The following is a 22,389-nucleotide window of genomic DNA, read 5'->3' on the forward strand; positions in this document are numbered from 1 at the left end:
GTCTAAGCATTCTCTCAGGTTTAATTTTTAAATGTACACTTGAGCTGATTAACACTGCCAAGTATTTAATTCTTACAATGTTTCAAATAGTTGAAGTATGAAATTGAAGTCCAAGTCCATGACATTATATGCTCTGATAAACCACTCTTGCACCATTTTTAACGTTTTTCTTTCTCCCTGCCATACCCAAGTGGAAGTCTTGACTTACCTCTAGTACTTTGCCATGCTTTTATTATGCCAGAACTAGTAAATGCATGACCCACATTAGAACACAGAAAGCACGTAGAGATCTCAAGGACAACACAAGTCTGCATGCACCTGCAACTAGTCAAACAAAAATACTCAGGAGTACTAATATATACAAGAAATGCATTTGCCAAATGGACAATATTGTTTATAGCTTGAAAGCATGGCTTGCTGATTATTAACCATTTTGAAACAATCTACTTTATTACCTTTTCTCTAGGATGCTTTTTTAATCAGAAAGCTAAGGCAGTAACTAACTCCTTGAAACAAGAAGAGGGGAAACCTAGCAAGAACAAGTTCCCTTCTTACCATCACCTTTACACAAAAAAAAAGAAAACTCATAAAACTAACAAAAACCACAAATGAATAAAAACAAAAATAATCAAACACCCAACAAAAAACCTCCAAAGGTTCTACTGAAAGAAGAACATATTCTGAAATTATTTTGCATATAAGTAGAATAAATCTAGTGGAATTTATGTTTGGCTCAATATTATGAGTGTTTCAATACTTCATTTTCTACAAACAAATGCATTATGGCACTTTGAAGAATCATAAGCACACACAAAGTAAAGTTTTAACAAAAACCCACTTAAGACCTTAAGTCAGATAATTTCTGCTGTTAGTTTACCAGGTGATAAATAGGCTTTGAGGCAATCCTGAACAGAAAGGCACCTATGTAAGAGACAGGCTTTTCCTCCAAACTGGAGGAAATAACAAGCCTTCCTACAAAAGGACCAAACTAATAGAGTAGGCTAAAAATCCTGGGAGAGATCTCAAAATTCAGACAAGAAAGGACAGCAGAGAAATGCAAACATCTGCCTATCAAAGACTCTTGAGCATGAAACCCTGGAAAGAAACAGGTTCCTCAGAAGCTCAGACACAGAAGCAGAAAAACCCAAATGTGGATTCAACCAGACACGACTCAGGAATGGGCTGTTTCCTTTGTTAAAGGCATCCGCTTTTTCTGAAGTGTACATGGGAAGCAACATTTTTAAAAAATGCATGCAAAACAAAGACAAACACATTTTATCATTTGGGAAATGGAGAAATTATTTCAGAAGTAAAAGTGGTGTATTCAAATAAGGGAAATGGAAAGGGCTACTTAGAAGACAAATAAGAATACTTTAAACAGTGGCAGCTCTCACATTTCATTTTCTCCTCTGAACACCTACATCCTTGCTATCTACAACACACAATTTGTTTTCACAAAGAGTTTTATATGTTTGTCTACACACACATGAACTCACAGTATAGAATCATATCTTTATTGCCCCAAAAGGAAACAGCTTAAAAATTGTCAAGTCTAATTAACAAAACATTTCAGAACACAAAAAGTCCAGTAATTCTCTCCAGGTCCACCAATATTAACATGCACACATCTACTATCGTGCCTTTCATTAAAGACACAGCATGCAGAACAACTGTAGAAAGTGAACCCACAGACTGTTTCAATCTTCCAAAAGACATCAAGACATTTTAGAGCAAACCTAATGATTTTAAAAACCCCGATCATTAAAGCTGTTGTAATGTTGCAATAACATACTTGATAATATTCATGTTTATTTATAAAGACCACCTTATACTCCAAAAATTTAAAAAAAAAAAAAAAAAAATCCATCTCAATAGCAAGGATTCATTCCATCTTGCCCAAACTAAAAAAGTAACAGGCTCATGAAACAGAATAATTATCAGCATTTTCAGAGGTGGTATTATTTGAACACAGATATATGTGCCTTTAACTACTTATTTTGAAAGCTCACCTTCTACAGAAATTGAAAATAGCCAGCCAGATATAAGGACACACTAAGGGCTTCATGTGTTTATTTTAACAGAAAACAGAGGAAGGGAGAACTGAAAACCCACTGAGATGAAATATAAAAGCAGGAACTTGGTTTATTTATGGAACTTGACTTTGATGGGTTCTACTTTGAATGTCTCCTCATTTGCAAAGAGTTTGAACCATTTACATTAAAAGCTGCAGAATATACTCATCTGTTTTTAAATAAAACAATGTGTTTTCACCCCAGATACAGTCAAGCTTATAAAAGATAACTTCATTTCTTGTTTGGAGCATAATAAGCAAAAAAGTAAATTAATAGCAGGAAGTAAAAGAAAATCCCAACATCCAAAGCACACTGCAAAGTTGAGGTATGTTAAAAAGCATGTCTGAACTTTTCACTTTAAAGTAGTATTATTCCTCTCATGTACAGCCCGTATTTGTTTGCCAGGCAGTCTGCTCATTTTTTTTTTTTTTTTAATGCTCTAAAAACAACAAGAGCTTCTCACCAGACCAGCATTACATTTAAAGGTCTACCGTGAGCTGGGTAAATGCCATCCCAGTACATGTCTCCCATCATCAGCACAGACTCAGCTTTGAAATAAATATTCATTATCCCTGAAAAGAGCTCTGGTGCCCAGGGAAAACAAACAAATGAAAACCCCAACAACCAAACACTGACAATAAAACCCAACACCTGTGAAAATGGTAATGCTGAAAGAAAGCACTCTCTTTCCAGAGAGCTAGCTCCTCAAATATGGGGCCCTTAATGTGAAAACCCAGTAAGCCCCCACTTCAGAATTTTCAGAAATGTTCACATTTCTCCTCTATTTTAACACTCTTCATTCCACACATCAGAAATCAAACAGTAATAGTGAGGGAGAGGAGAAGGGACAGATACAGGGTGTCTCAAGTGACTAAACACCCAAGGACTTGCACTTGAAGCTTTATGTCTCAGGCCAGAGGGATACCCACACTGGTTTCCTTTTTTTTTTTCCCTGTAAAAACTTCAGTCTCATTTACCTTCAACACCTCACTACCTCTTTTCACTTCTTCTCTAGACCCTTTCCCATTTGAACAAAGAGGAAAGAATACTTCTTGCATGTTTCATTAGAGGCTCAAAGAATCAACCACACCTGCTTCACTTTCTTTCCCCTTACACTGAAGTTATAGATCTAACAGCAATCATTTCTCTTTTAATACCAGTAAAGCACAAGGGAAATTCATGTCCCCATGAGAGCTGACAGACATGTCTGCCATCTTTTTTAGCACAAGTGACAGTTCCATTTTTCAGACTTTCAAACAAACAGTTCATGCTTTTCAGATAAAGGGTCACAAAGCGGGGTTTCAAAAAATTGAGTCAGCTGAAGTACGGAGTGACAGGAAAATTTCCATCATCCAACCTGTACTGCAGCTACCATCTTGGATAAGGATATATCCACATCTTGGATAAGGATATATCCCTCACAATCACAAAAGTAGGATTACTAAGGTTTTTATCATGTTAAAAACCCACCCACCCCATTTATGTCTTAACTAAACTGAGACCTTTACTCCTGACATCTACGTATAATAAAGCAAACAAACCATATCTCCTTATGTGCAGCATTTCATACATAATTTAAAATGGCAATTTCACTTCCTTTGGATCAGAACTTAGCCTGTTGAGAACAAGAAATCTTTACTATTCTTATTAAATATTTACTATATGGCTGTTCTGGCATCCTCACAAAAACCACTGCATACAAATGTTATGCATTATAAAACTACAAAAGCTACATTTAAAACATTTAAAAGATGCTGGCAAGTGCACAATAGCTGGAAAATGCAAACAAAACCGACAGCCTAACTTTCACTGCTGATTCTTTCCAGGATAAAAAGCAGCCTCGTGAGACAGCTTAACCCTTTGCTTTAAGGTCAACATGCATCAAATAGTTTTCCATCAAGCAGACATTTGTCACTACTGAAAAAAATTCAGGAAAACATTTTTAGTGCAGCAAAAAGACAGCCAATGCTTTTCCAAGCTTTCCATTGGTGTATGTTACAAACCTTGAAAGGTCACAAGTGTTTACCATACTCCATGCATGCAATGGAAGTGTATCTATCCTCCCCTGCCAGCAACAGTTCTATCTTCAGAATAACAAACCTAGCTAGGTGTGTTACAGCTACAAAAAAAAAGCCCTAAAATGAACAACGCAGGAGCCTTACCATAACACACCTTCTTCAATAGCCCATCCCCTGCCACACAAGGAAAATTTTAGCTTATACTAAACCTGTTTTCCACCATGCTTTTTACACAGCTGTCCTGGTGGTAGTCACATAGCCATGAGTCAAGGCAACAGGCACACAGAGCAATGATTAGACACAGCAATCCCACTCCAGCTTCCAGATTTATCCCACTCAAGGAGATACACCTCGCACTGCAGCAATAAACACAATTGCTGGAGTATGGCAGGCTCAGCACACACTACAATGCAATCTTCTACCTGTGAGTCTCTAGTAAGAGGCCAAAGGAACATGCTTCCCTCAGGTTCCTGATGTGTCTATAAAACTGCTACAAGACAGCTCTATGTATCTTCCTGCAAACCATGTGCCTGTAAGAACAAGCTTCCAGATGTGAAATTTTATTTTTTTATTTGAAGTGACCCAATAGCAACCAGTGTTCTCATAAAAGCTTCCTAGTCTAAGCATCAGAACATAATTTAGATAACCCAAAATCTAAACCAGGCCTGGACAGACCAAAATAATGCTGGTTGGGAATGTTTTCAGGTGGTTCTCCCAGGTACCGAACTTGCTTCACAGCTAGCAGGCAAGTCAAAGCTCCAAAGCCTCAAAGACAGCAAGGCACCTATTTCACCTTTATTTTCCAACTCCTTCTAGCAACAAGCAGCCAGGCTGTAACACTGACCATCCTGCAATCCATTTCTCTGCGGGCACAGGGTAAACACACTAGCATTTCCCCTTGGTACAGAACAAAGTAGCCCTGAGCTACCACAAGCTAAGCCCTACTGTGCTCAGCACCAGCTCTCAATCCTCTTTTGCTGCCAGGCTGAATTGCCACTTTCAAATGCATCACTCAGATGCACACTAAATTAGGATCTGCACTTCTTCCTAGCACAGCCTGCCAAGACAGCTGCAGCACTGTTTTCTGTACTAATCACTTTGAAGGTACTAAAATAAAGTTTTGGCACTGATGTCCACTAAAAGAAGGTGCTCCTGTCATTACTGGAGATAGCTATCATTGTGTTTTTCTTTTTAGTGTAAGAGCATAATGCAAATATATATTTAGTAACCTAGTGTGACATAATCCTTTCAGTCATACACTTCAGCTCTGTTTGAGGGAGGAAACAAAAGCAGGCTTTGTTAGCTGTAGTTTTCCAAACACCCAAAGCAGTGGGATCTTCAAAGGAAGCAAGGGTCAGTTTATCCTTCCTGTATAAGGCCCCACACAACAACAGCTAATCTGGTCAGCTGGGGATCAGATAACCCAGAGCAGACTGTGGGAAGGAGGGAGGCAGTGTTTGCGTTAGGGCACAAGAACTCATCTGGGGTTCACTGTGTCAGTCCCTGTAACTTCTCAATAGGGACATGAACAAGGAGATGTAAGGTGGGCAAAGAACTGCAGAGAGACCCTCCTGGCACAATCTGGGCTCAAGGAGGATAACTGTAGAACAATGAACCAGGAAATCTGAGCAGAAAAAGGCTTAAGAAAGCCTCTGTGGAACAAACAGGAACCATAGTAAGACTACCTGAAGCAGCACTAAAGGGAAATTGAGGCACTGGAATAGAATGTGTGTGGACTTACATATTAATTCATTATTCTGACACAGCGCATGGAGAAACAGAGCATCCTGAACCATCTGCAGAGGAAACAAATGCTGGACAAGCAGAGTTTTAACAAGCCAAGTGAGGCTGTTAGATGTCCTCCAGAGCAAAGGTTGTAAACTTCCTGGTGCCTATTCTGAGCTTAGGATCAGAATTAATCTTTTTCAGCAATGTCTCTATTATTTTAAAGGCAAATGGAAACATCCATGAACAGTGCAAAATAAGACCAAATGTTTTAACACATTCGCTAATAAAAAGAAACATTTTTAGCAATAATTGTTTTATGTAAATGGATTGTACTGGGCTCAGCCTTTCCAAAGGTATATCATTAATTATTCAAAACTCTGCTCCAAAGAGAGGAAGAAAAAGCTTGCTCCTGAAATAGTCTACCAAAACTTTCAGATCCTCTTTTAGAACATGCCTCTTAAGAGTGCATCCCAATTTAAAACACTTAGAAGGAACAGGTAGATTTACTTTGCCTTTTTTTCTTCTTAAGAGTAAACTCAAGTCAGAAGCAAGAAAGCTGTCTTAATTTGCCAATTTAGTGGTCAAGTCCTAAATAAAAGTTCGATCAAGCTTCAATTGACCACATAAGTGGAGAACAGGAGTATTTATAGCCTGCTCTCCCTCAGCCACCAGCTCAGAAACCACAGAAGAACACATTACAACACGTGACTTCAAGCACATGATATCAAGTACTCAAGTTTCTCTTTCAGCCAAGGACTCCCACTCTTCTATGGAATATTCTCTCATCATTTTTTGCTTTGATACTTTAAAACAGACATAGAAACCCATTGCATAAAACCAAAATATTTCAAGAGAACATGTCAACATGCCACTGAGATCAAGGAGGTTTTACTTTAGTATTTTCCTTCCTAACAGCCAAATATTCACCACCTTTTCTTCAACTTAAGGCCTGAGATCCTTTCCAAAATTTGTAGTCTCTTAACCCAGTAAGAAGTCTTTCAAGAACAGCTTACTGCTGCCTGCCAATTACCATGATCCAGTATTTTTTCTATATTAATGGCATTGTGTAAGTAAGTCTGTAACAATGTCTAGAGTTGATGCTATTTTCTATCTTCTTTTTACCATTCCCACACTCCCCAAACTAAGCACATGTAGTTTCAGCACCTAAATGGAGCTCCAGAGTAACCCCTCAGAGCACATGCACCCATCAGTGCTCCATAATGACAACGATCTTGTCATGAAAGCTGAGACAGGCCAGCTTAAGTCTCAAGGGCACAAGCATTTTCACACCATTTGTTACTAATTAAAGTCTACTAGCTTTTCTTTTCCAGCCTCTCAGGTCACACACAACAGCAGCTTCCAAGTTAAGTTATAGGCATGTAGCTCTCAAACAGCTTCCCATCCACAGCTCCCTCTCCACCCAGCTACTCACTACCATCCTTTTTCAGGCCAGAACTTCCTTAGATATTATGAACATTTGAATTAAGGTATATGAATCAGACAGCTTAAAATGTTACTCACTACTTTGAGAAAAATACATTTTTGAAGGAAGGAGTCTTTGTAATAGGCACATGAATTAAAGAAAGTATGGAATGATGATAATAACCATGTATAGGCTGACTGCAAAAAATTTTCTTTAACTAGAAAAATAGAAACCAGGAGAAATACTTTCACCTGCTGAGGTGCACAGCTATGAAAGACTCAGTTCCACCTACAGTCGTTTTCACTGAGCAGATAAACACAGGGAAGTTGTTGTGAACTTTTGTTGTAGTGATCTTAAAGCACAAATGAACAAACACACCACACAGTCAATTACTGCCGTAGAGCCTCTGGGTCATCACTTAAGGGTGTGATGCAGCTTCATCCACAGGGCCTGTTTTAAACTTTAGGATGTTTTATTACTTCCATAGGATCAGAGATTAAAACCAAGATGGCTGCAAAAGAGGCAAGAGAATCTTCTTTAAAATAAACAGAAGTCACTACTTATTTTAGAATTAGAGCAAGGCAGGTTAGAAGGGATCTCTCCAGATTATCTTGTCCCTTTTTATTTAAAGAGAGGCAAGAAGCAGGAAACTTTTTCAGGCTAGTCTGATAGTAACAATTTTTTTTTGCTGCTTGTTTCAGAAATGCTGAGTTTAAGTAATTATTTTCATAATGAATTCATTCCAAATATCATTAGTGAAATAGATTGTGTACACCTTGTCTTCATGGAAAGAAAACCTCAACTTCTAAGCATTTGACACAGGTCTTCATATTAAACCAAAGATACCAGTCTAGCACAGCTGCCTGTGCTATAAATTTTTACAGTCTTGAAGTACTCCTGCACAGACATCCACATTTCTATAAAACATGTTCTCGTAAACACAGGAGGAAACACTAGGCATTTAAGGGCTGCTCCATTTCCCCCACACAGCATTATGTTTTGCCTGCACTTACAACTTAAGGAAGGTCAAGTCATACAACATAAATGCTGCAAGAACATGCACATCAAAGAGTTTGTCTGGGGAGAAAAAAAGAGGCGTCACTTCCCAGTTGGTTTATTTTTAAGTAACATTCCCTCCAGTATGTAGTCCCTCACATACTTCTCATTCTATAAATCACCAAGCTTCTTGACATTTATGCAAACTGTTAACTCCCATCCCTCTCCCAATTACTTCTTTTCTGATGCCAGCTGCTACTCACAAAACAAGGCAGAGTGCCATGGATATCAGCATCTTGCCAAATCAGCCCCTGACTCATCAGTCACAACTCAGGGATGTCACTTCATTCCAGTTAGAAGCACTACCTAGAACTCTGGCACTTGGCAGCACTCCTTCCCTCACAGCAAAACTTGCTACTCCTACTGCTTCACCCATTTCAGCTTCAAACCCAGAGGAACAGAGCTGTCTCTCCAGGAATGCACCCACACCATCACTGCCCAGTGGTTTGTCACTCAAAGTGAAACAGATGTCTCTATGAAGGAGCCAACAGCACATCCCAAGAGGGAAAGCAAGCACAGAGTCCCTTCTGACAGCTCCTGCAGGAGCTGCACACCACTGCCTCATCTCACTCAATGCTTCTGCCTGGGTCTTCTCCACATACTGCAGAGAAACCGAAGGGAAGTCCAGATCACACCTTTAATCAGTTTAAGGAATAAGTGACAAATGCAGCTGCCTGCAGCCAGCAGCACTACAAACATGCTTTTTCACTCCTGTACTGACCTAGCTGTTCAGTGCCAGGTGGGAAGCTCCCTGTGCTTGAGTCCGCAGGGCTGGAAAGACCACACTGCTCCTTTTCCACTGCACATCTCCGAGACACAACTATGAATTTGACAGAGCAGTAGCACTTTTCTCCTTTATCATATACTGTCCAAGATCAGCTACAAGCCACATAATCAAGCAGCTGCTATTCTGCAGCAAGAAATAGCCATCATAAGCAGAATTAAGTGATCTGACTGCAGGCAGAGGGAGAAAGCAAGAAAAGCCAATGCCACTGCCTTACTAGCCTTAAAGGTCTGCAAGTATTTGCAGTTCTCTCAACGACTCAACTATTACCACAACTCAAGCAAACTTTGTTTGGCTTTTGTCACCATTTTTAACATTTAAGCAAGCAAATGCTCATATAAAAGCATTATTTTCTTCTTAAAATACCTTAGCGCTGGCAGGAAAATAGCAAAGAAATACTGATATTTTAATCCTACATTGCCAGCAGAAACCTAGCCCCAAGTAATTTAAAAAAAAAAAAAATATTTTATATATATGCTGCCATAAAAGGTCTTTAAACAAGTTAAAGCAAATATCACTAACAGTAAAAATGCTCAAGGTAACCCCTTCACTTCTTAAGAAGTAAGTCAGAGTTTAAGAACCTTCCTTTAAGTAAAAAAAATAAGCCTGTTAAATTTGTGACCTCCTGGGCTCAGAGAGGCAGGAGATGCAACACCACAATCCAGACTGCCCTTTATAAACATGTCCTTATACCTGCCTGTGTTCACTGTGCACTGCTTCACAAAAGCAAGTGAAGCTTTCCTACTGCCTGTGTGTCATCACAGCCAACCAGTACAGAAACATAACCTCCTTATGTCAGAGAAAAGCTTACAGCATCAAGAAGTCAACATATTCATACTCATGAATCAGCTCAAAGTAATCATGCCATTCTTGGCTAAGGAGAGAGCTTTTTTCCATTTTTCTCTTCATTTCTTCCCTCTAAGTGCCAGGCGCCTCCTAACAAATCAGGCCATCTGATCACTTGACAGCTGCAAATAGCAAGCAGTCAGTTAATATTGTTCAGGAGATTAACAACACCACAGCATTTGCAGGTGAATAGTTTTCTGCCCTTTTTTTTTAATCTCAGAAGTTGAAAGAATTGTGTAGTTGTGCTCAGTAATTGTCACTAAACAAATATTTTATCCTAGCTTTAGTCTACCTGCCCCCATTCTCCCCACTATTATATTAGCAACTAACCATATATTCAACTAGCTATGTATCTCTTGTACCAACCATACACAAAGAGCTGAAAGTCAAAAAAGGGCATTTGTTTAGAACCCTGAAAACTGTTTAAGGTAGTCAGGAGTTAAAAATCTGATTAAAAAGGATAAAAATACTAAATATTCTTTAAAAAGAAACAGCATAAGACATGTTAAAATCTATATATTGAATTTTAAACACTAAGTTAACTTGACAATGCTTTTGATACTTAAGGTTACCTGAGAAATCTTGGATTATTTTATTTATTATTTTTTTCTTAGCCTAGGTGAGCAAGAAGTTTGATTTATCACCTAAGCTTTCCAAAGTTCATACTGATGGTGAAGAGAGTAGAATATGAAAGATTAAGGTAACTCTAAACATCATGGTTACTATTAGTGTAATCCTACCGGGGGAAAAAAAAAAAATCAGAAAAAGGAACTACACAATTTCATAGAAAGAAGTTTACAGATGTTCTGTAACACATACACAACACATCAGTAAACAATAGCAGTTTATTTTATGTTTAGAAAAAAAGTGTTGAGTATTAAACAAAAGGACTAACATTAATCTATCAAAATCTGCTTGGAGTATAAGCAATCTTTTCAACCAAAGCAAAACATCTAACCTGAACCTACTTACATTATACTTCTGCAAGTATCAGCACAAAACTTTATACTTTTTTAGCCATGACTCAGTCAATAAATTGTTTTAAGCCTACATTTACAGTAACCTCTTGCATATGTATTGCATTTCTACACAGGCACATTTTACAGTAAGATTAAGTGGCAGCCTGGTTTTTAAGAACTTTCATGCCGTTAAATTTCAAATAATGTCTTTCCCCCTCTGAAAAAGTAATCACCGAATAAGTAGATGTCAAATCCCCCAACAATGGTTCCTCCAGAGTCCCAAAATTCATCCAGTGACTGCCATGCCCTCTGCTACTATAGCCTCAAGCCCAAACCAAAGACATCAGACACATTTTAACAGAACCCAATTCTCCCTGAATTGAGCTTTGGGATCCCAGAGCCCAACACTCCACTCATTCATGAGCCATGGATAATGCCAGTCTGCAAAACTAGTTTATTCAACCCACAGCCACCTCAAGAGTAAGACCAAGTACACAGACTTCAGCTTTCTCTCAACAACCTTTCTTCAGATCTATTACCATCCCAAAAATAGGATTAGATTTGACAGGAAATAAACCTAAAGAAAATATGAATTTCACTAACCTACCTACAACTGCTAGTAATGAAATTAAGACTACAAGGGCAACTTCTCAGAGGCAAGTGTCACTCAACTACCTTCTTTGTAGCTTCACAGAATACTTACTATCCATGCTCTATGGAAGGCAACCACTTCTACCATTTACAGTATAAAACTGTAAGCCAAACTTCTCAAAAATACACACAGCCATTTTTCGTTCACATAATCCTTATACTCTTGTGCACATTGTATGTGTTGCAGTAACAGTAGCATTTTCTAGTTTTATTTTCTAATGACCTCTTGAAAATACAGCAGTTTCACGTTAGCCAAAAAATGCCACTGCTGATTCAGATCTATCAAGAGATGCGACTTACAATTAATATAATAGCAAAAAATAGTTACATAAGCACAGATAATGGATAGTGTTTTTTACTTCATTACAATAATCAGCGCAAACAACTCATTAATTGGACTTCAAAAATAAGTCAAGAACTATGTAAAATGCTAAGCATGAACTGCAAGTTACTAATGCAATTCAGATAACAAAAAATCCATTTCAGTTTATCTGCATATCTATTTCACAGTGTAAATTCAAGCAGTAGTGACAAAAAAACTACTGGGCAAAAAGTACAGAATTCCTTCCCTCTCCTCAGTCCATCCATACAATTATCTCCAGACAAGTACTTCATACACAAGGGTTTTTTTTCTGTATACAATTATTTTGATTATTAACATTAATTTTTGCAAAACTTTAATGGCACATCAGCAGATGTTCTTTTCAGAGGATTTCACAACATCCCATCTTAATGGTGAAGCAGAGGAAGAGCCTAATTGTCCTTAATCCTCTATTCAAAATAGGTTAGATGAAATCCTCTTTTGACTGAAGCAAAGAGATTAGTGAGTGTCACCAGGAAAAAGAAACACTATTCCTCCCTTACCCCAGCCCATATCTAGATGAGCTCAATGATTAATGAAGGAAACAGATTCTCCTATTTCAAAAAGGGAAATTAGTCTACAGGGAAGAGCAAAATAAATGGACAAAACGTCTCTCTGAAAACTCCAAATTCTTAAGCTTCCATGCTAGTAGTAATGACAACAATGATGTAAGTAAAAATCATACCATAACACACTTGCCTAGTATGCCTCAGTAACCAGAAAGGAACTCATATGAAGACCCTCTTTCTAAATACTAATACACATTTGTTTCCCTGGTAAATCTTGGCATAACTTTCAACATTGCTAAATGAATAGCACATCATTTAAGGAAGCACATGTGCACCTATCTGCACATGAATGCAGATGTAGGAAAAAAAGAGGGAAATGGGTGGTATCAGGAGATGCAATGCACTACACTTAGGGGATAAGAAAAAAAAGCAACCCCAAAACACAGCCATTACAGGCTTGTGCTCACACCCAGTTTTCTGCCTGTGACACAGTAATTTTGTTCCCTGGAAGCATTGAAGTACCCTTACAACTTCTCACTATGGAAAAGGTGGACAATACTCTCATCCCTGTCCCAAGAAAATATAAATGCACATAGAAATTAACATCCAGATCCACAAAGACATCTACGTGATTTATCAGCCTATGGTCTTCTGTGATCTTCCCAACAAATTTCAGAGCCACTGGCTCATTTACTCAGTCTCCTACAACAATCCAAGCTAGGCTGCCAGTTTCTTCCTAAAAAGAGTGCATTTTTTTTAACTTAGTATCACAAATACTCAATATTTTCAAAATTATGATCAAAGTTAAATTGAAAAAAAAAACAAACAAGAAACACTTTTAATGGCAACTCAGGAGTCTGTGCCACAGGCTTCTCAGAGTCATTATTGAGAGGGAAGAAAAACAGCTTGTGTAGATACAATATAGAATAAGAATCCCTGGTTTGCCTTGTCTACCTGCAGCTGTTGCCATGGTAATTATAGCAGAGAAGGTAATAGCATTCCAGTGTCATTTTGCTTTGCAGCTCAGGATGAACTTCAGCTGAAATGTCCCTCAACAATTACACAAATAAAAATAATACATTACAATAATACATTACACAGGATAATGTATTCTACTAGAATAAGCTGTATTATTCTGGAAAGAATATCATCTGTCTAAAAGACTTCTAGGAGGAGAGGTGTGCTATTTTGCTCAAACAATAACAACAACAAAAAAGCCCCCCCCAAAAAAAATAAAAACAAAAACAAAACAAAAAAAACCCAGTAAAGTTGAATCCAGTTGCATAACAGGTTCTAAAACATCTGCTCACTCTTCTCTCTGGCACAGTTTTTTCTCATTTCTGCTCCCTGCCACACCTGCACATGACATGCAGGAGGCATCCCACAATAAATCCCACGGAGCACCTCAGAAACCACAATGGGTTTCTAGTCACACTTAAAGCTAATTAGATGGACTAAGTTTTACTATGCCCATCTCAACACCACAAACAGTAGCCAGCCATAGAATTTGTGGAATGCTTTACTTGTCAGCCCAATCACTGCTTCCTAAGTGTTGGGTGTTTAAAAAGCAGACTCAATAGAAAATCCCATTCCATCTTGTCACTCTTCTTGTTTCAACCACTACTGTAGAACAGAGGAAAAAGAATCTATGAGAAATGGTGATCAGAGATGTTAAGCTATAAATGTGCTATGTGGTACTTTGTCCTCTTCCATTCCCAAAAATAATTTTCAGAAGGCTTCCTGCTTGCAGAACTGATACTCAGTGGTGCTTGAGAAAATGCATAAAAGCAGAACAATATTCAACTTTTTTTTAATCAAACAACACGTTATCAAGAGACAAAAGCAACAATGCAGTTCGCATCTCGGGATTTTTGATGCTAAAAAAAGATCAAAACCTCTTTATCTATTTTAAGTCACTGAAACAGTTCTACAATTTAGATGCTCCAAAAGAAATATTTTCTACTATCATAGAACATCTGATGAGTGCAGATGAGTACTATTTTGTAGTCAATAGCAACCAGCATGTAATATGTACACTGACTTCCTGCAAGTTAACTGTTTTACATAGGCAATGTCCTATTTTCATCTGTTTATTCTCAAAAGAAAAAGGAAGCTATGTTTTTCTTGTGTAAATTAGTTAATTGATGGAGTGGGGGGAGGGGAAAAACAGATGCAATTCTCCATGTTTATTGCCCATCAGCAATAAATAATTGATGGGGGAAGGGAGAGTATCTGGGGGCTTTTTGAGCATCAGATAATACTGAAATATCTTTAGAGTACATTACAAACCAAAGTGAACACAAGACTCACTACCACTATGAAGAGCTAAATTCGCAGGAGTGCCAAATTCTGTCAGCCACATCCAAAAGAATTAACTTCTAAGTAAAGCTTTGAAACTTTGCATTTTTAAAATAACTTGTGGAAAACTCAGCAGGAAGCACTCCATACAGACACCCACCCCACAAAAAATAAGAGAAAAAGGCAATTAGGCAAATAACAAAGCAATGGCGCTTGGGGAAACAGGAATTCCCAACTTACTCATGCTGTTTGATGCCCTCTGTTGAACCTCCCACAGCAGGAAGAACTGGTACCTGCAGTGAAGCAGAGCTGAGAGATGGGAAGCATCTCAAGTTTCAAAACAACATTGTGACACACAGAATTGCACAAGAGATAACAAAACTGAATTACATACCAGGAATAGACACAAACTCTTAAGAGCTGCAAGTTACTAGTTGTTGACCCATGAGTACATGTATAGATCCTACAGAGAGCATTTTTGTACACTCAACACAGCTAGCAAAGTGTGTCATGTAAATGTGTTACTATACAACTTAAAATAGCTTCAGATTTTGTCAAATTATACCTCTAAACTTAAAAACATAACACTTGCTTTACTTGACTAGGAAGAAAACTGTTTAACAGGAACCTTAACTAAGAAACATAGATTGCACCAGTTTAATACACATCTACAAGACTGCAAAGAAGGCTGAATAAATTCAGAAGCAAAAGCAAGAACCAAATACCCTCAAATGAATGAACTAAATTTAGATTAAAAATTACAGGTAGTCTGAAACACGTGACAAATGGATTGTCCTTTAAGACACAAATTATTATAAAGCACCATGGTTTACAATTTCATCAACTTCCACGTCAAAGCAGTTAACCTCTACTGCATCGAAGTCAGACAAATAAATAAATCCAAGTTCAATATTAATTTATGTCTACTAAAACTATATACACAAGTAAAACACTTAGGGAATACAATTAGAAAACAGTTTTAGAATTATAATGCAAATCAAAAAACAAAAAAATCATCTAAGTCCATGATGAAAAGTCACAGGCTGTCACGAAACTTAGTTAAGAACTTCCTAAAAAACCCTGCCATAACTTCCTTTTTAGGCTAGTCAAATGTCTTCTCAAACTACGAATAAAGTTGACCCACTTCTACAAAAGTGAAAAATAGAGCATCCATTTGAAAACTCAATTTATTCCAGCCTCCCAAAAAAAGATACTTTTCAGAAATACCTGCACAACTAATAGGCCAGCAGCTCCCCAGAGACCAAAGCTGTAGTAAATCACTGTTCCTTCTGGAAACAGATCTTACTGCTACTACCTGCATTTAGAGAAACTTACACAGGTAACAAATACTTAAGATCCAGCTCTGTAATCCTAACTTAACAGGAGAACCTGAAAGAGGAGAAGCAGCAAAGTAGCAAGATCTCTAAATACACTACGTAAAACAGGCAAAACTCTTCAGCAATACAGACCTCTGCTCTGACCAAGTAGCATTTACTGTACAACCTAAAGCCATCAACCTGGGCAGCAGCTTATAGTGACCAGGGCCAGCTGTTTTGCAAATACAGAAAAGGCTGTCACCATAGGCTGCAAGATATTCAGCAACCATTCAGTATCCAAACAGCCATATGCTGAAGAGCAACACCTCCCAGATTGCCCAGATATATTCAAATCAACAATATTCAAGAACATCTAAATCCACGTTAAGCCATAAACAGCTACAAAAGGCATATGCCTATGTTGTATTAAGGAAAGTGTTCATTTTGTGAAAGATGTTACCAAAACCTGTCTAAATATTAGTAAACAACTTTTAACTTGATGAGGACAGACTTCAGAAGTCCTATCATCAGCAAAAAGTAAGTGATCAGAGAACACTAAAGCAGCTGCATTAACACAGGCAGAGCAGATCCCCTAATGATATCCACAATGTCCCAAATAATTTAACTACAAAACAGAAGCTAATCTTGTATGGAGGCAGTTTTAATTGCCATTGTATGCTTGTTTTTTTCCCCTAAATAGTGCACTGCTTAATATTGAGCTAACAAGTTTGTCTTGTTACTAAGCAGGTTCTGCATGACACTTACAGGCTACCCCATGCTAATTCTGCATTCTCTGGCTGTGCAGCTTCCCTCCCTGGGGTAGCACATATCCTCTGGGGAATCCAAGGAGAAGACAGAATTATTTTGTCTGATGCAAAAGCAATATCTATTAAAAATATTTTATTTTATAGAGTATGTGAAAAAAGTATAGCCCTGCCAAGTAACATTCACACTACCCACACACAGCCATTATCTGGGAAATAAAAGTAATAATTTTTGGTGTCAAAAATCATCTTATTTATACTCATGTAGAAGACTTATTCAGTCCCTACGACTCCATGTAGAAGCAAAGCTGTACACTAGGGTGTTTCTATTTTGTTACTTAAAGATGCCTCTAACATAGCTCATACATATTCTAAAGCAGTAAAACACACAGATTGACCTCAATAGACACAAAGAGGAAAATTACAACACTTTTTATCAGCTTGAAAGTTCACAAAGGATTTGGAAAACTGAACTTCATCTCAGCTGTACTGCTCTGAAAGAAACACCTTCTGTAAAAAAAGTTATTTTTCACCATCAGTCCTGAAAATTGAGTATGGCTGCATTAATGGTTACAGGAAGCAAGAGGTAAACTGAAAAGAACCCAAAATTTGCAGAACGATCAAAAGAGGCAGAACAAAAAAAGTCAATTTAAAAATTTAGAAAGATAAAGACAATTCCCTCTGTTCTTCTAAGAGACTGCAACATCTCTTGGTGAAGAAATATGAAGCACAGTATGACTAGCATGCTGAACATGTATTTTATTCAACCTACATCACTAAACTCTTCAATGCCTCAAAGATATAAAAAGGACACTCAACACAAGTAAAACAGCAAATATTTGAAAAGGCAAACCAGGAAGCCGACTGCACACAGTCACTGCTATTCTTCCACAGGGCCTTGGAAATATGTACTAATTTTGGAAAAGTGTACTGATTTTGCACTTGCTTCAGGACAGAAAACCATCCAGTAAAGAGGAATGGGAGGAATCTTCCCTATCACAACAAACCCCTTAGCTTTTAACTTATGCCTTTATGCCCTATAACAAACATATATATATAAAATATATAAATATAAATAAAGGACTGAGAAAGAAAAGTAATGACAGAACAGTTAGAAACCATCCTATTAGAACTCTCCATTAGTACATTCCATCACAATTGTTTGTTTTCCCGAGATCATTCCTTAAGAGCTTCCAGCTAACCCAGCATCTCCAGATGCATCAGCCATGGTTCTTGGCATAATCCAGAGACCAACACTCTCTAAGAAGGACCTGCAGCTGGATAAGTCCAGGAGACTTGCAGAGCAAAAATTCATACCTCCAAGACCCTGATCACAAAAAGGTTTTTGTATCGACTTGCACTGAACTCAAGCTTGAGCTTACTTTGGAATAAACACAGGATGTAACTATCCACTCCAGCTCTCCCCCAGAAGAGTCGCTGCCTTGTCTCCCTTATTAAAAGCATTTTGGAAAGTGGCAAGCACATCTACATTTTTGTGCCTGGCTGGTGCATCCAGAGCTTGGTGAACAACCCTGGAGTGATGACCCTGGCATGTACATCTGCTACTCATGCAGCGCAGTCAGTTTCAGCCCCAGCAGACAAACCAGTACCTTTCATTTTCACCACTGTAGACATACAAAAGTAGTTAAACTATGGAGATACAAAAAAGAAGAAGACTAGCAAAACCATGCAACACAAACATAAGGTTGCCAGACCACAAGAGTCTTACTGAAATGAAGACAATTTTACTTACAACACCTTTTCCTTAAAATTACCTTTCCCTGGAAGAAAGGTTTCAAAGTTAAAACACTGAATAGAAGCAGAATAACAAGCAACAGGTGAAAATATACACAGCAGCATGGGCCATTCTAGGCAATTACCTAGGGATAGCCTATCAGCATACACACAATTCACAAGGTAGTGTGACCTAGGCAATAGGAGCCTTCTTCATGTGGGATACAAAAATGTTTCATTCATCTTTTAGACTGCTGCATTGGTCTCATCAGCAGTGCAGGAGGGTGGCGACAGTTCACAACTCAAGAGCTCAAGCCCCTCACTTCCAACATACTGTCTTCTCATGTATCTACTTCAGCTGCTCTCAAGCCCACTTCCTTCATATTTGACGCTTAAGTCTACTTTGGAAAAGGTTAGCAATAACGTTACGCAGAAGAGATTTAACAGTGTGCTTGCTCTGTGCAAAACGAACACATCATTTGTACAGGCTCCAGATGTGAGCACACACAAAGAAAGAAACCTTAAACTAAATGAACACATCATTTGTACAGGCTCCAGATGTGAGCACACACAAAAGAAAGAAACCTTAAACTAAATCCAACAGTCAGATCAGCACTGACAGATCTCTACACCCAAAGTGATCCTACCTCTTTCCAAACAGACCTCAGCACAACTCACCTGGTCTCTATACCCAGAGACCACTGCCCTCTCTTACACTCATTATTATTACTGCAATGTTATTTGCAGTATTCCCTTCCTTTTCTTAAGGCCACTTTCTAAAGATCCACATACATGTAGCCTCTTTCAACACTCACCTCTCCACTCCCTCCTCATCCTATATATATCCTACTGCAAACCAGAAGAAAAAAAGACTATTGTTTTTATATCTCTGCTACTTTTCTCCGTTTATACTTCAAAAAGAAAGACTTCAGCCTGTATTAGGTGGACACAGCTCTTTGCAGACACAAAAAGTAAGTGCATTTACTGTGAGTGAGAAAACTTGCTCTGACCAAGGCAAAAGTAGTTCCTGCATAGGAAGAAAAGCTATCTGTATTTGAAAGTTCCTATTATCTCTCCCTGTCTTTTAAAAATTACTTTGATTACTTACCCAAAAGCAGAAATTGGCCATTCCCTGGTACTGGTGGTCCCCACGCCTTGCGCTGTACAACCCCACACTTAAAGGCATTCTGCTAATCTACTTAAACTATTATCCTGAGCACTTACTAGGGGTTCCATGGAACTGGAGCCACACTCAGTGGCGCTCCCCAGCCTACACGTGGACCCCACTCTAATGCACTGCCCGGCTGATCTCTCGGGCAATGCGGGTGGGTTCTCATACCCTGGCCACCAAGCCACATCAGCCCTCTTTCCCCGGAGCACCCCCAATGCCGGCGTGTTTGAATCTTACAGTGCACACCTACAAAAACTTGGGACCGTTCCGACCATTCGTCAGTGTACTTCAACGGGACAATTCCACAAAAAAAGTCGCTTGACTGAGACAACACAGCGAAAAGAAATGGAAAAGGCAAACCAAAAGCAAACACATAAAAAAAAAAATTGAAAGAAAAAAAAGCTGGAGAGGTCGAGGTTTTATCTGCCCTGCTAACTACGCATCGCAGCACGCTGTACTTTACAGCGCTCTGAACTCAGGTCACGCCGCTGAGGTTCCGCCAGCCCCGTGGGGCGAGCGGGCTGCACGACACCCGGTGCCGCCGCCGCTGCCTCCCCGCTCACACCGGGCATCACGTGCGGCGGCCCCGAGGCTCCCCGGCCGCCGGGCCGGTCACGGGACCGCCCAGCTCGCCACCGAGCCCCTCCTGCGAGCCCGGGGTCACGCCGGGGGCTGCCGCCCGCGCCCGGGGGCGAGGGGCACCGGCGGTACTCACGTATCGGCTCACGAGGGTCCGCAGGAGGCTGCAATCCATGGCGGGCGGCTCAGGACCGCGCCGCCGGGCGCTCGCCGGTGCCGCCGGGCTCCCTGGCTCGCCTTCTCACTTGCCACATGCAGAGAGCCGCGCTCGCCCCGCCGGACCCGCTGTGACGCCGTGCCCGGCGCTGGCCGCCGTGCCCCGGCTACGCCATGTGCTCGCCGCCGCCGTTGCGGCGCGGCGCCCCGCGGCCCCGCATGCCCACCGCCACCGCCACCGCCGGAGGGCAGGCGGAGCTGATGAGCGGCCGACAGAGCTCTCCCGCCCCCCGCCCGCCGCGCTTCTGCCCGCCGCGCTCTGCCCGCCGTGCGCGCCGCCCGGGGTTTTATCTGGCGGGCGGGGCCGGGGCCGCCCCCGCCCCGCTCCCCCCGCCTTTCCCCGCTCTGGGCGCGCGCCCCTCCGCTCTCGCCAGGCGGCCCCGGCGGCGCGCACGTCGCGCGTGGCGGGCACGCGCGCGCCGCCGGCCGTGCCCGCTCCCCTCCCCTCCCCTCCCCTGCCCTCGCCCTCGCCTGCCCTTCCCGTCCCGTCCCGTCCCGTCCCGTGCGCGGCTCCCGGTGGGGAATGGGCTGGGAACACTGGGGAGAGCCAGTGCATTGTATTGGGAGCACTGGAGAAAGCGATACCGGGAGGGAAGGGAAAACACAGGGAGTAATACTGGGTGCGTTGGGAGGGAACTGGGAGCACTGGTGGAGAGCTAGGGAGTCGCCCTGGGAGTAGTGGGAGGGGAACTGGGAGCACTGAGGGTAGCCGCGAAGCGATACTGGAAGAACTGGGATGGCTTGAGAGCAGGGAGTGGAAGCCAGGGAGTGATGCTGGGAGTGAACTGGGAGCACTAAGGGGAGTCAGGGGACGACGCTGGGAGTACTCCTAACTATGGAACGGCGTGGGCTGGGTTGGAAAGGGCCTTACAGGTGATCTAGTTCCAGCCTCCCCTGCCATGGGCACGGGGACCATGGGGGGACGGGGACGGAGCCAGGGCATGTTGCTGGGACCACTAGGGAGAGCCAGGAAGCGACACTGGGAGGGAACTGGGAGCGGCGGTGGGAGACGACGGGTGATGGTGGGCGGACATGGAGAGCGTCGGGAGCGACAGGGAGCGGTAGTGGGAAATCGCTGCTCTCCGCCTTCACCTGCGCCGCCCGGGCAGCGGGGAGCGGCCGCCGCGCCCTTCCGGGCCGGAGGTGCCCGCGGCAGGACGGCACCGGACCCGCCCGCCCCGGCGCCTCCGGGGCGCTGCCCCGCCGGGCCTCCTCCCGCCCGGGCTGCGGGACGGGCCGGGAGCGCTGCCGGTACCGCCGGGGTCCGAGCTGTGCTGGAGGCGAGCCCCGCTCCGCCCCGCTCCGCCCGGAGCCCGGCGCGGAAGAGCGAGAGCGGCCCCGCTTGTAACGCGCGGCGGAGCGGATTGGGGAACCTCTGCGCGGTGACAAGCACAAACATCGCAGCCCTGCTAAGCCCGCGAGCACTGGAAGTTAACGTGGTGGTAGCTAAAGGGATAAAAGCAGAACTCGGCAAAAAATGCGCACGAAAGAGAAGTGGAAGCGTATCATTATTCATTATTCCCTCTTATTTTTTTTTCCTGAATGCCTGAGACAACGCCTTTTAGGTGTTTAGGCCTTTGTTTTCTGCAGCTGTTGTTTTTACATGCCATTCATACGGAGGAACCTGCTCAAGTTTGCAGGAACCTTGGATGTAGTCTCAGATTACTCTGTACAACTTCATGTAAAGTGAAGGCTCTAAACCAAATATTTTCTAAAAAATCAATAGAAACTTAGCACTTTTATAAAATTCAATCTTTTACTAAAAAGTCGATTTTAACAAAATTATAATTTTATGCTTATAAAAATCCATTACCTTCTTTGGCAGCAATTACATAAGCATTGCCTTATTGTCTAGTTCATGGCTAAAACAATTAAGTTTTTTGCTAATTTTGGTTTTTGTTTTG

The 22,389-nt window shown here is 41.1% G+C and overlaps 1 protein-coding gene across 1 annotated transcript in view; it reads right to left on the minus strand.

Annotated features, from left to right (window-relative positions):
• Positions 1-19,705, minus strand: part of ATP11A (ATPase phospholipid transporting 11A) — a 116,054-nt gene extending 96,349 nt beyond the window's left edge. Inside the window, exon 1 of the mRNA XM_062514961.1 lies at positions 19,628-19,705. Within this exon, the coding sequence (XP_062370945.1) occupies positions 19,628-19,705 (78 nt within the window). The remainder of the gene's footprint in view (positions 1-19,627) is intronic.
• Between the last annotated feature and the right edge of the window lie 2,684 nt (positions 19,706-22,389).

The sequence above is a fragment of the Cinclus cinclus genome, chromosome 2, assembly GCF_963662255.1.
Source record: "Cinclus cinclus chromosome 2, bCinCin1.1, whole genome shotgun sequence".
Classification (NCBI taxonomy): domain Eukaryota; kingdom Metazoa; phylum Chordata; class Aves; order Passeriformes; family Cinclidae; genus Cinclus; species Cinclus cinclus.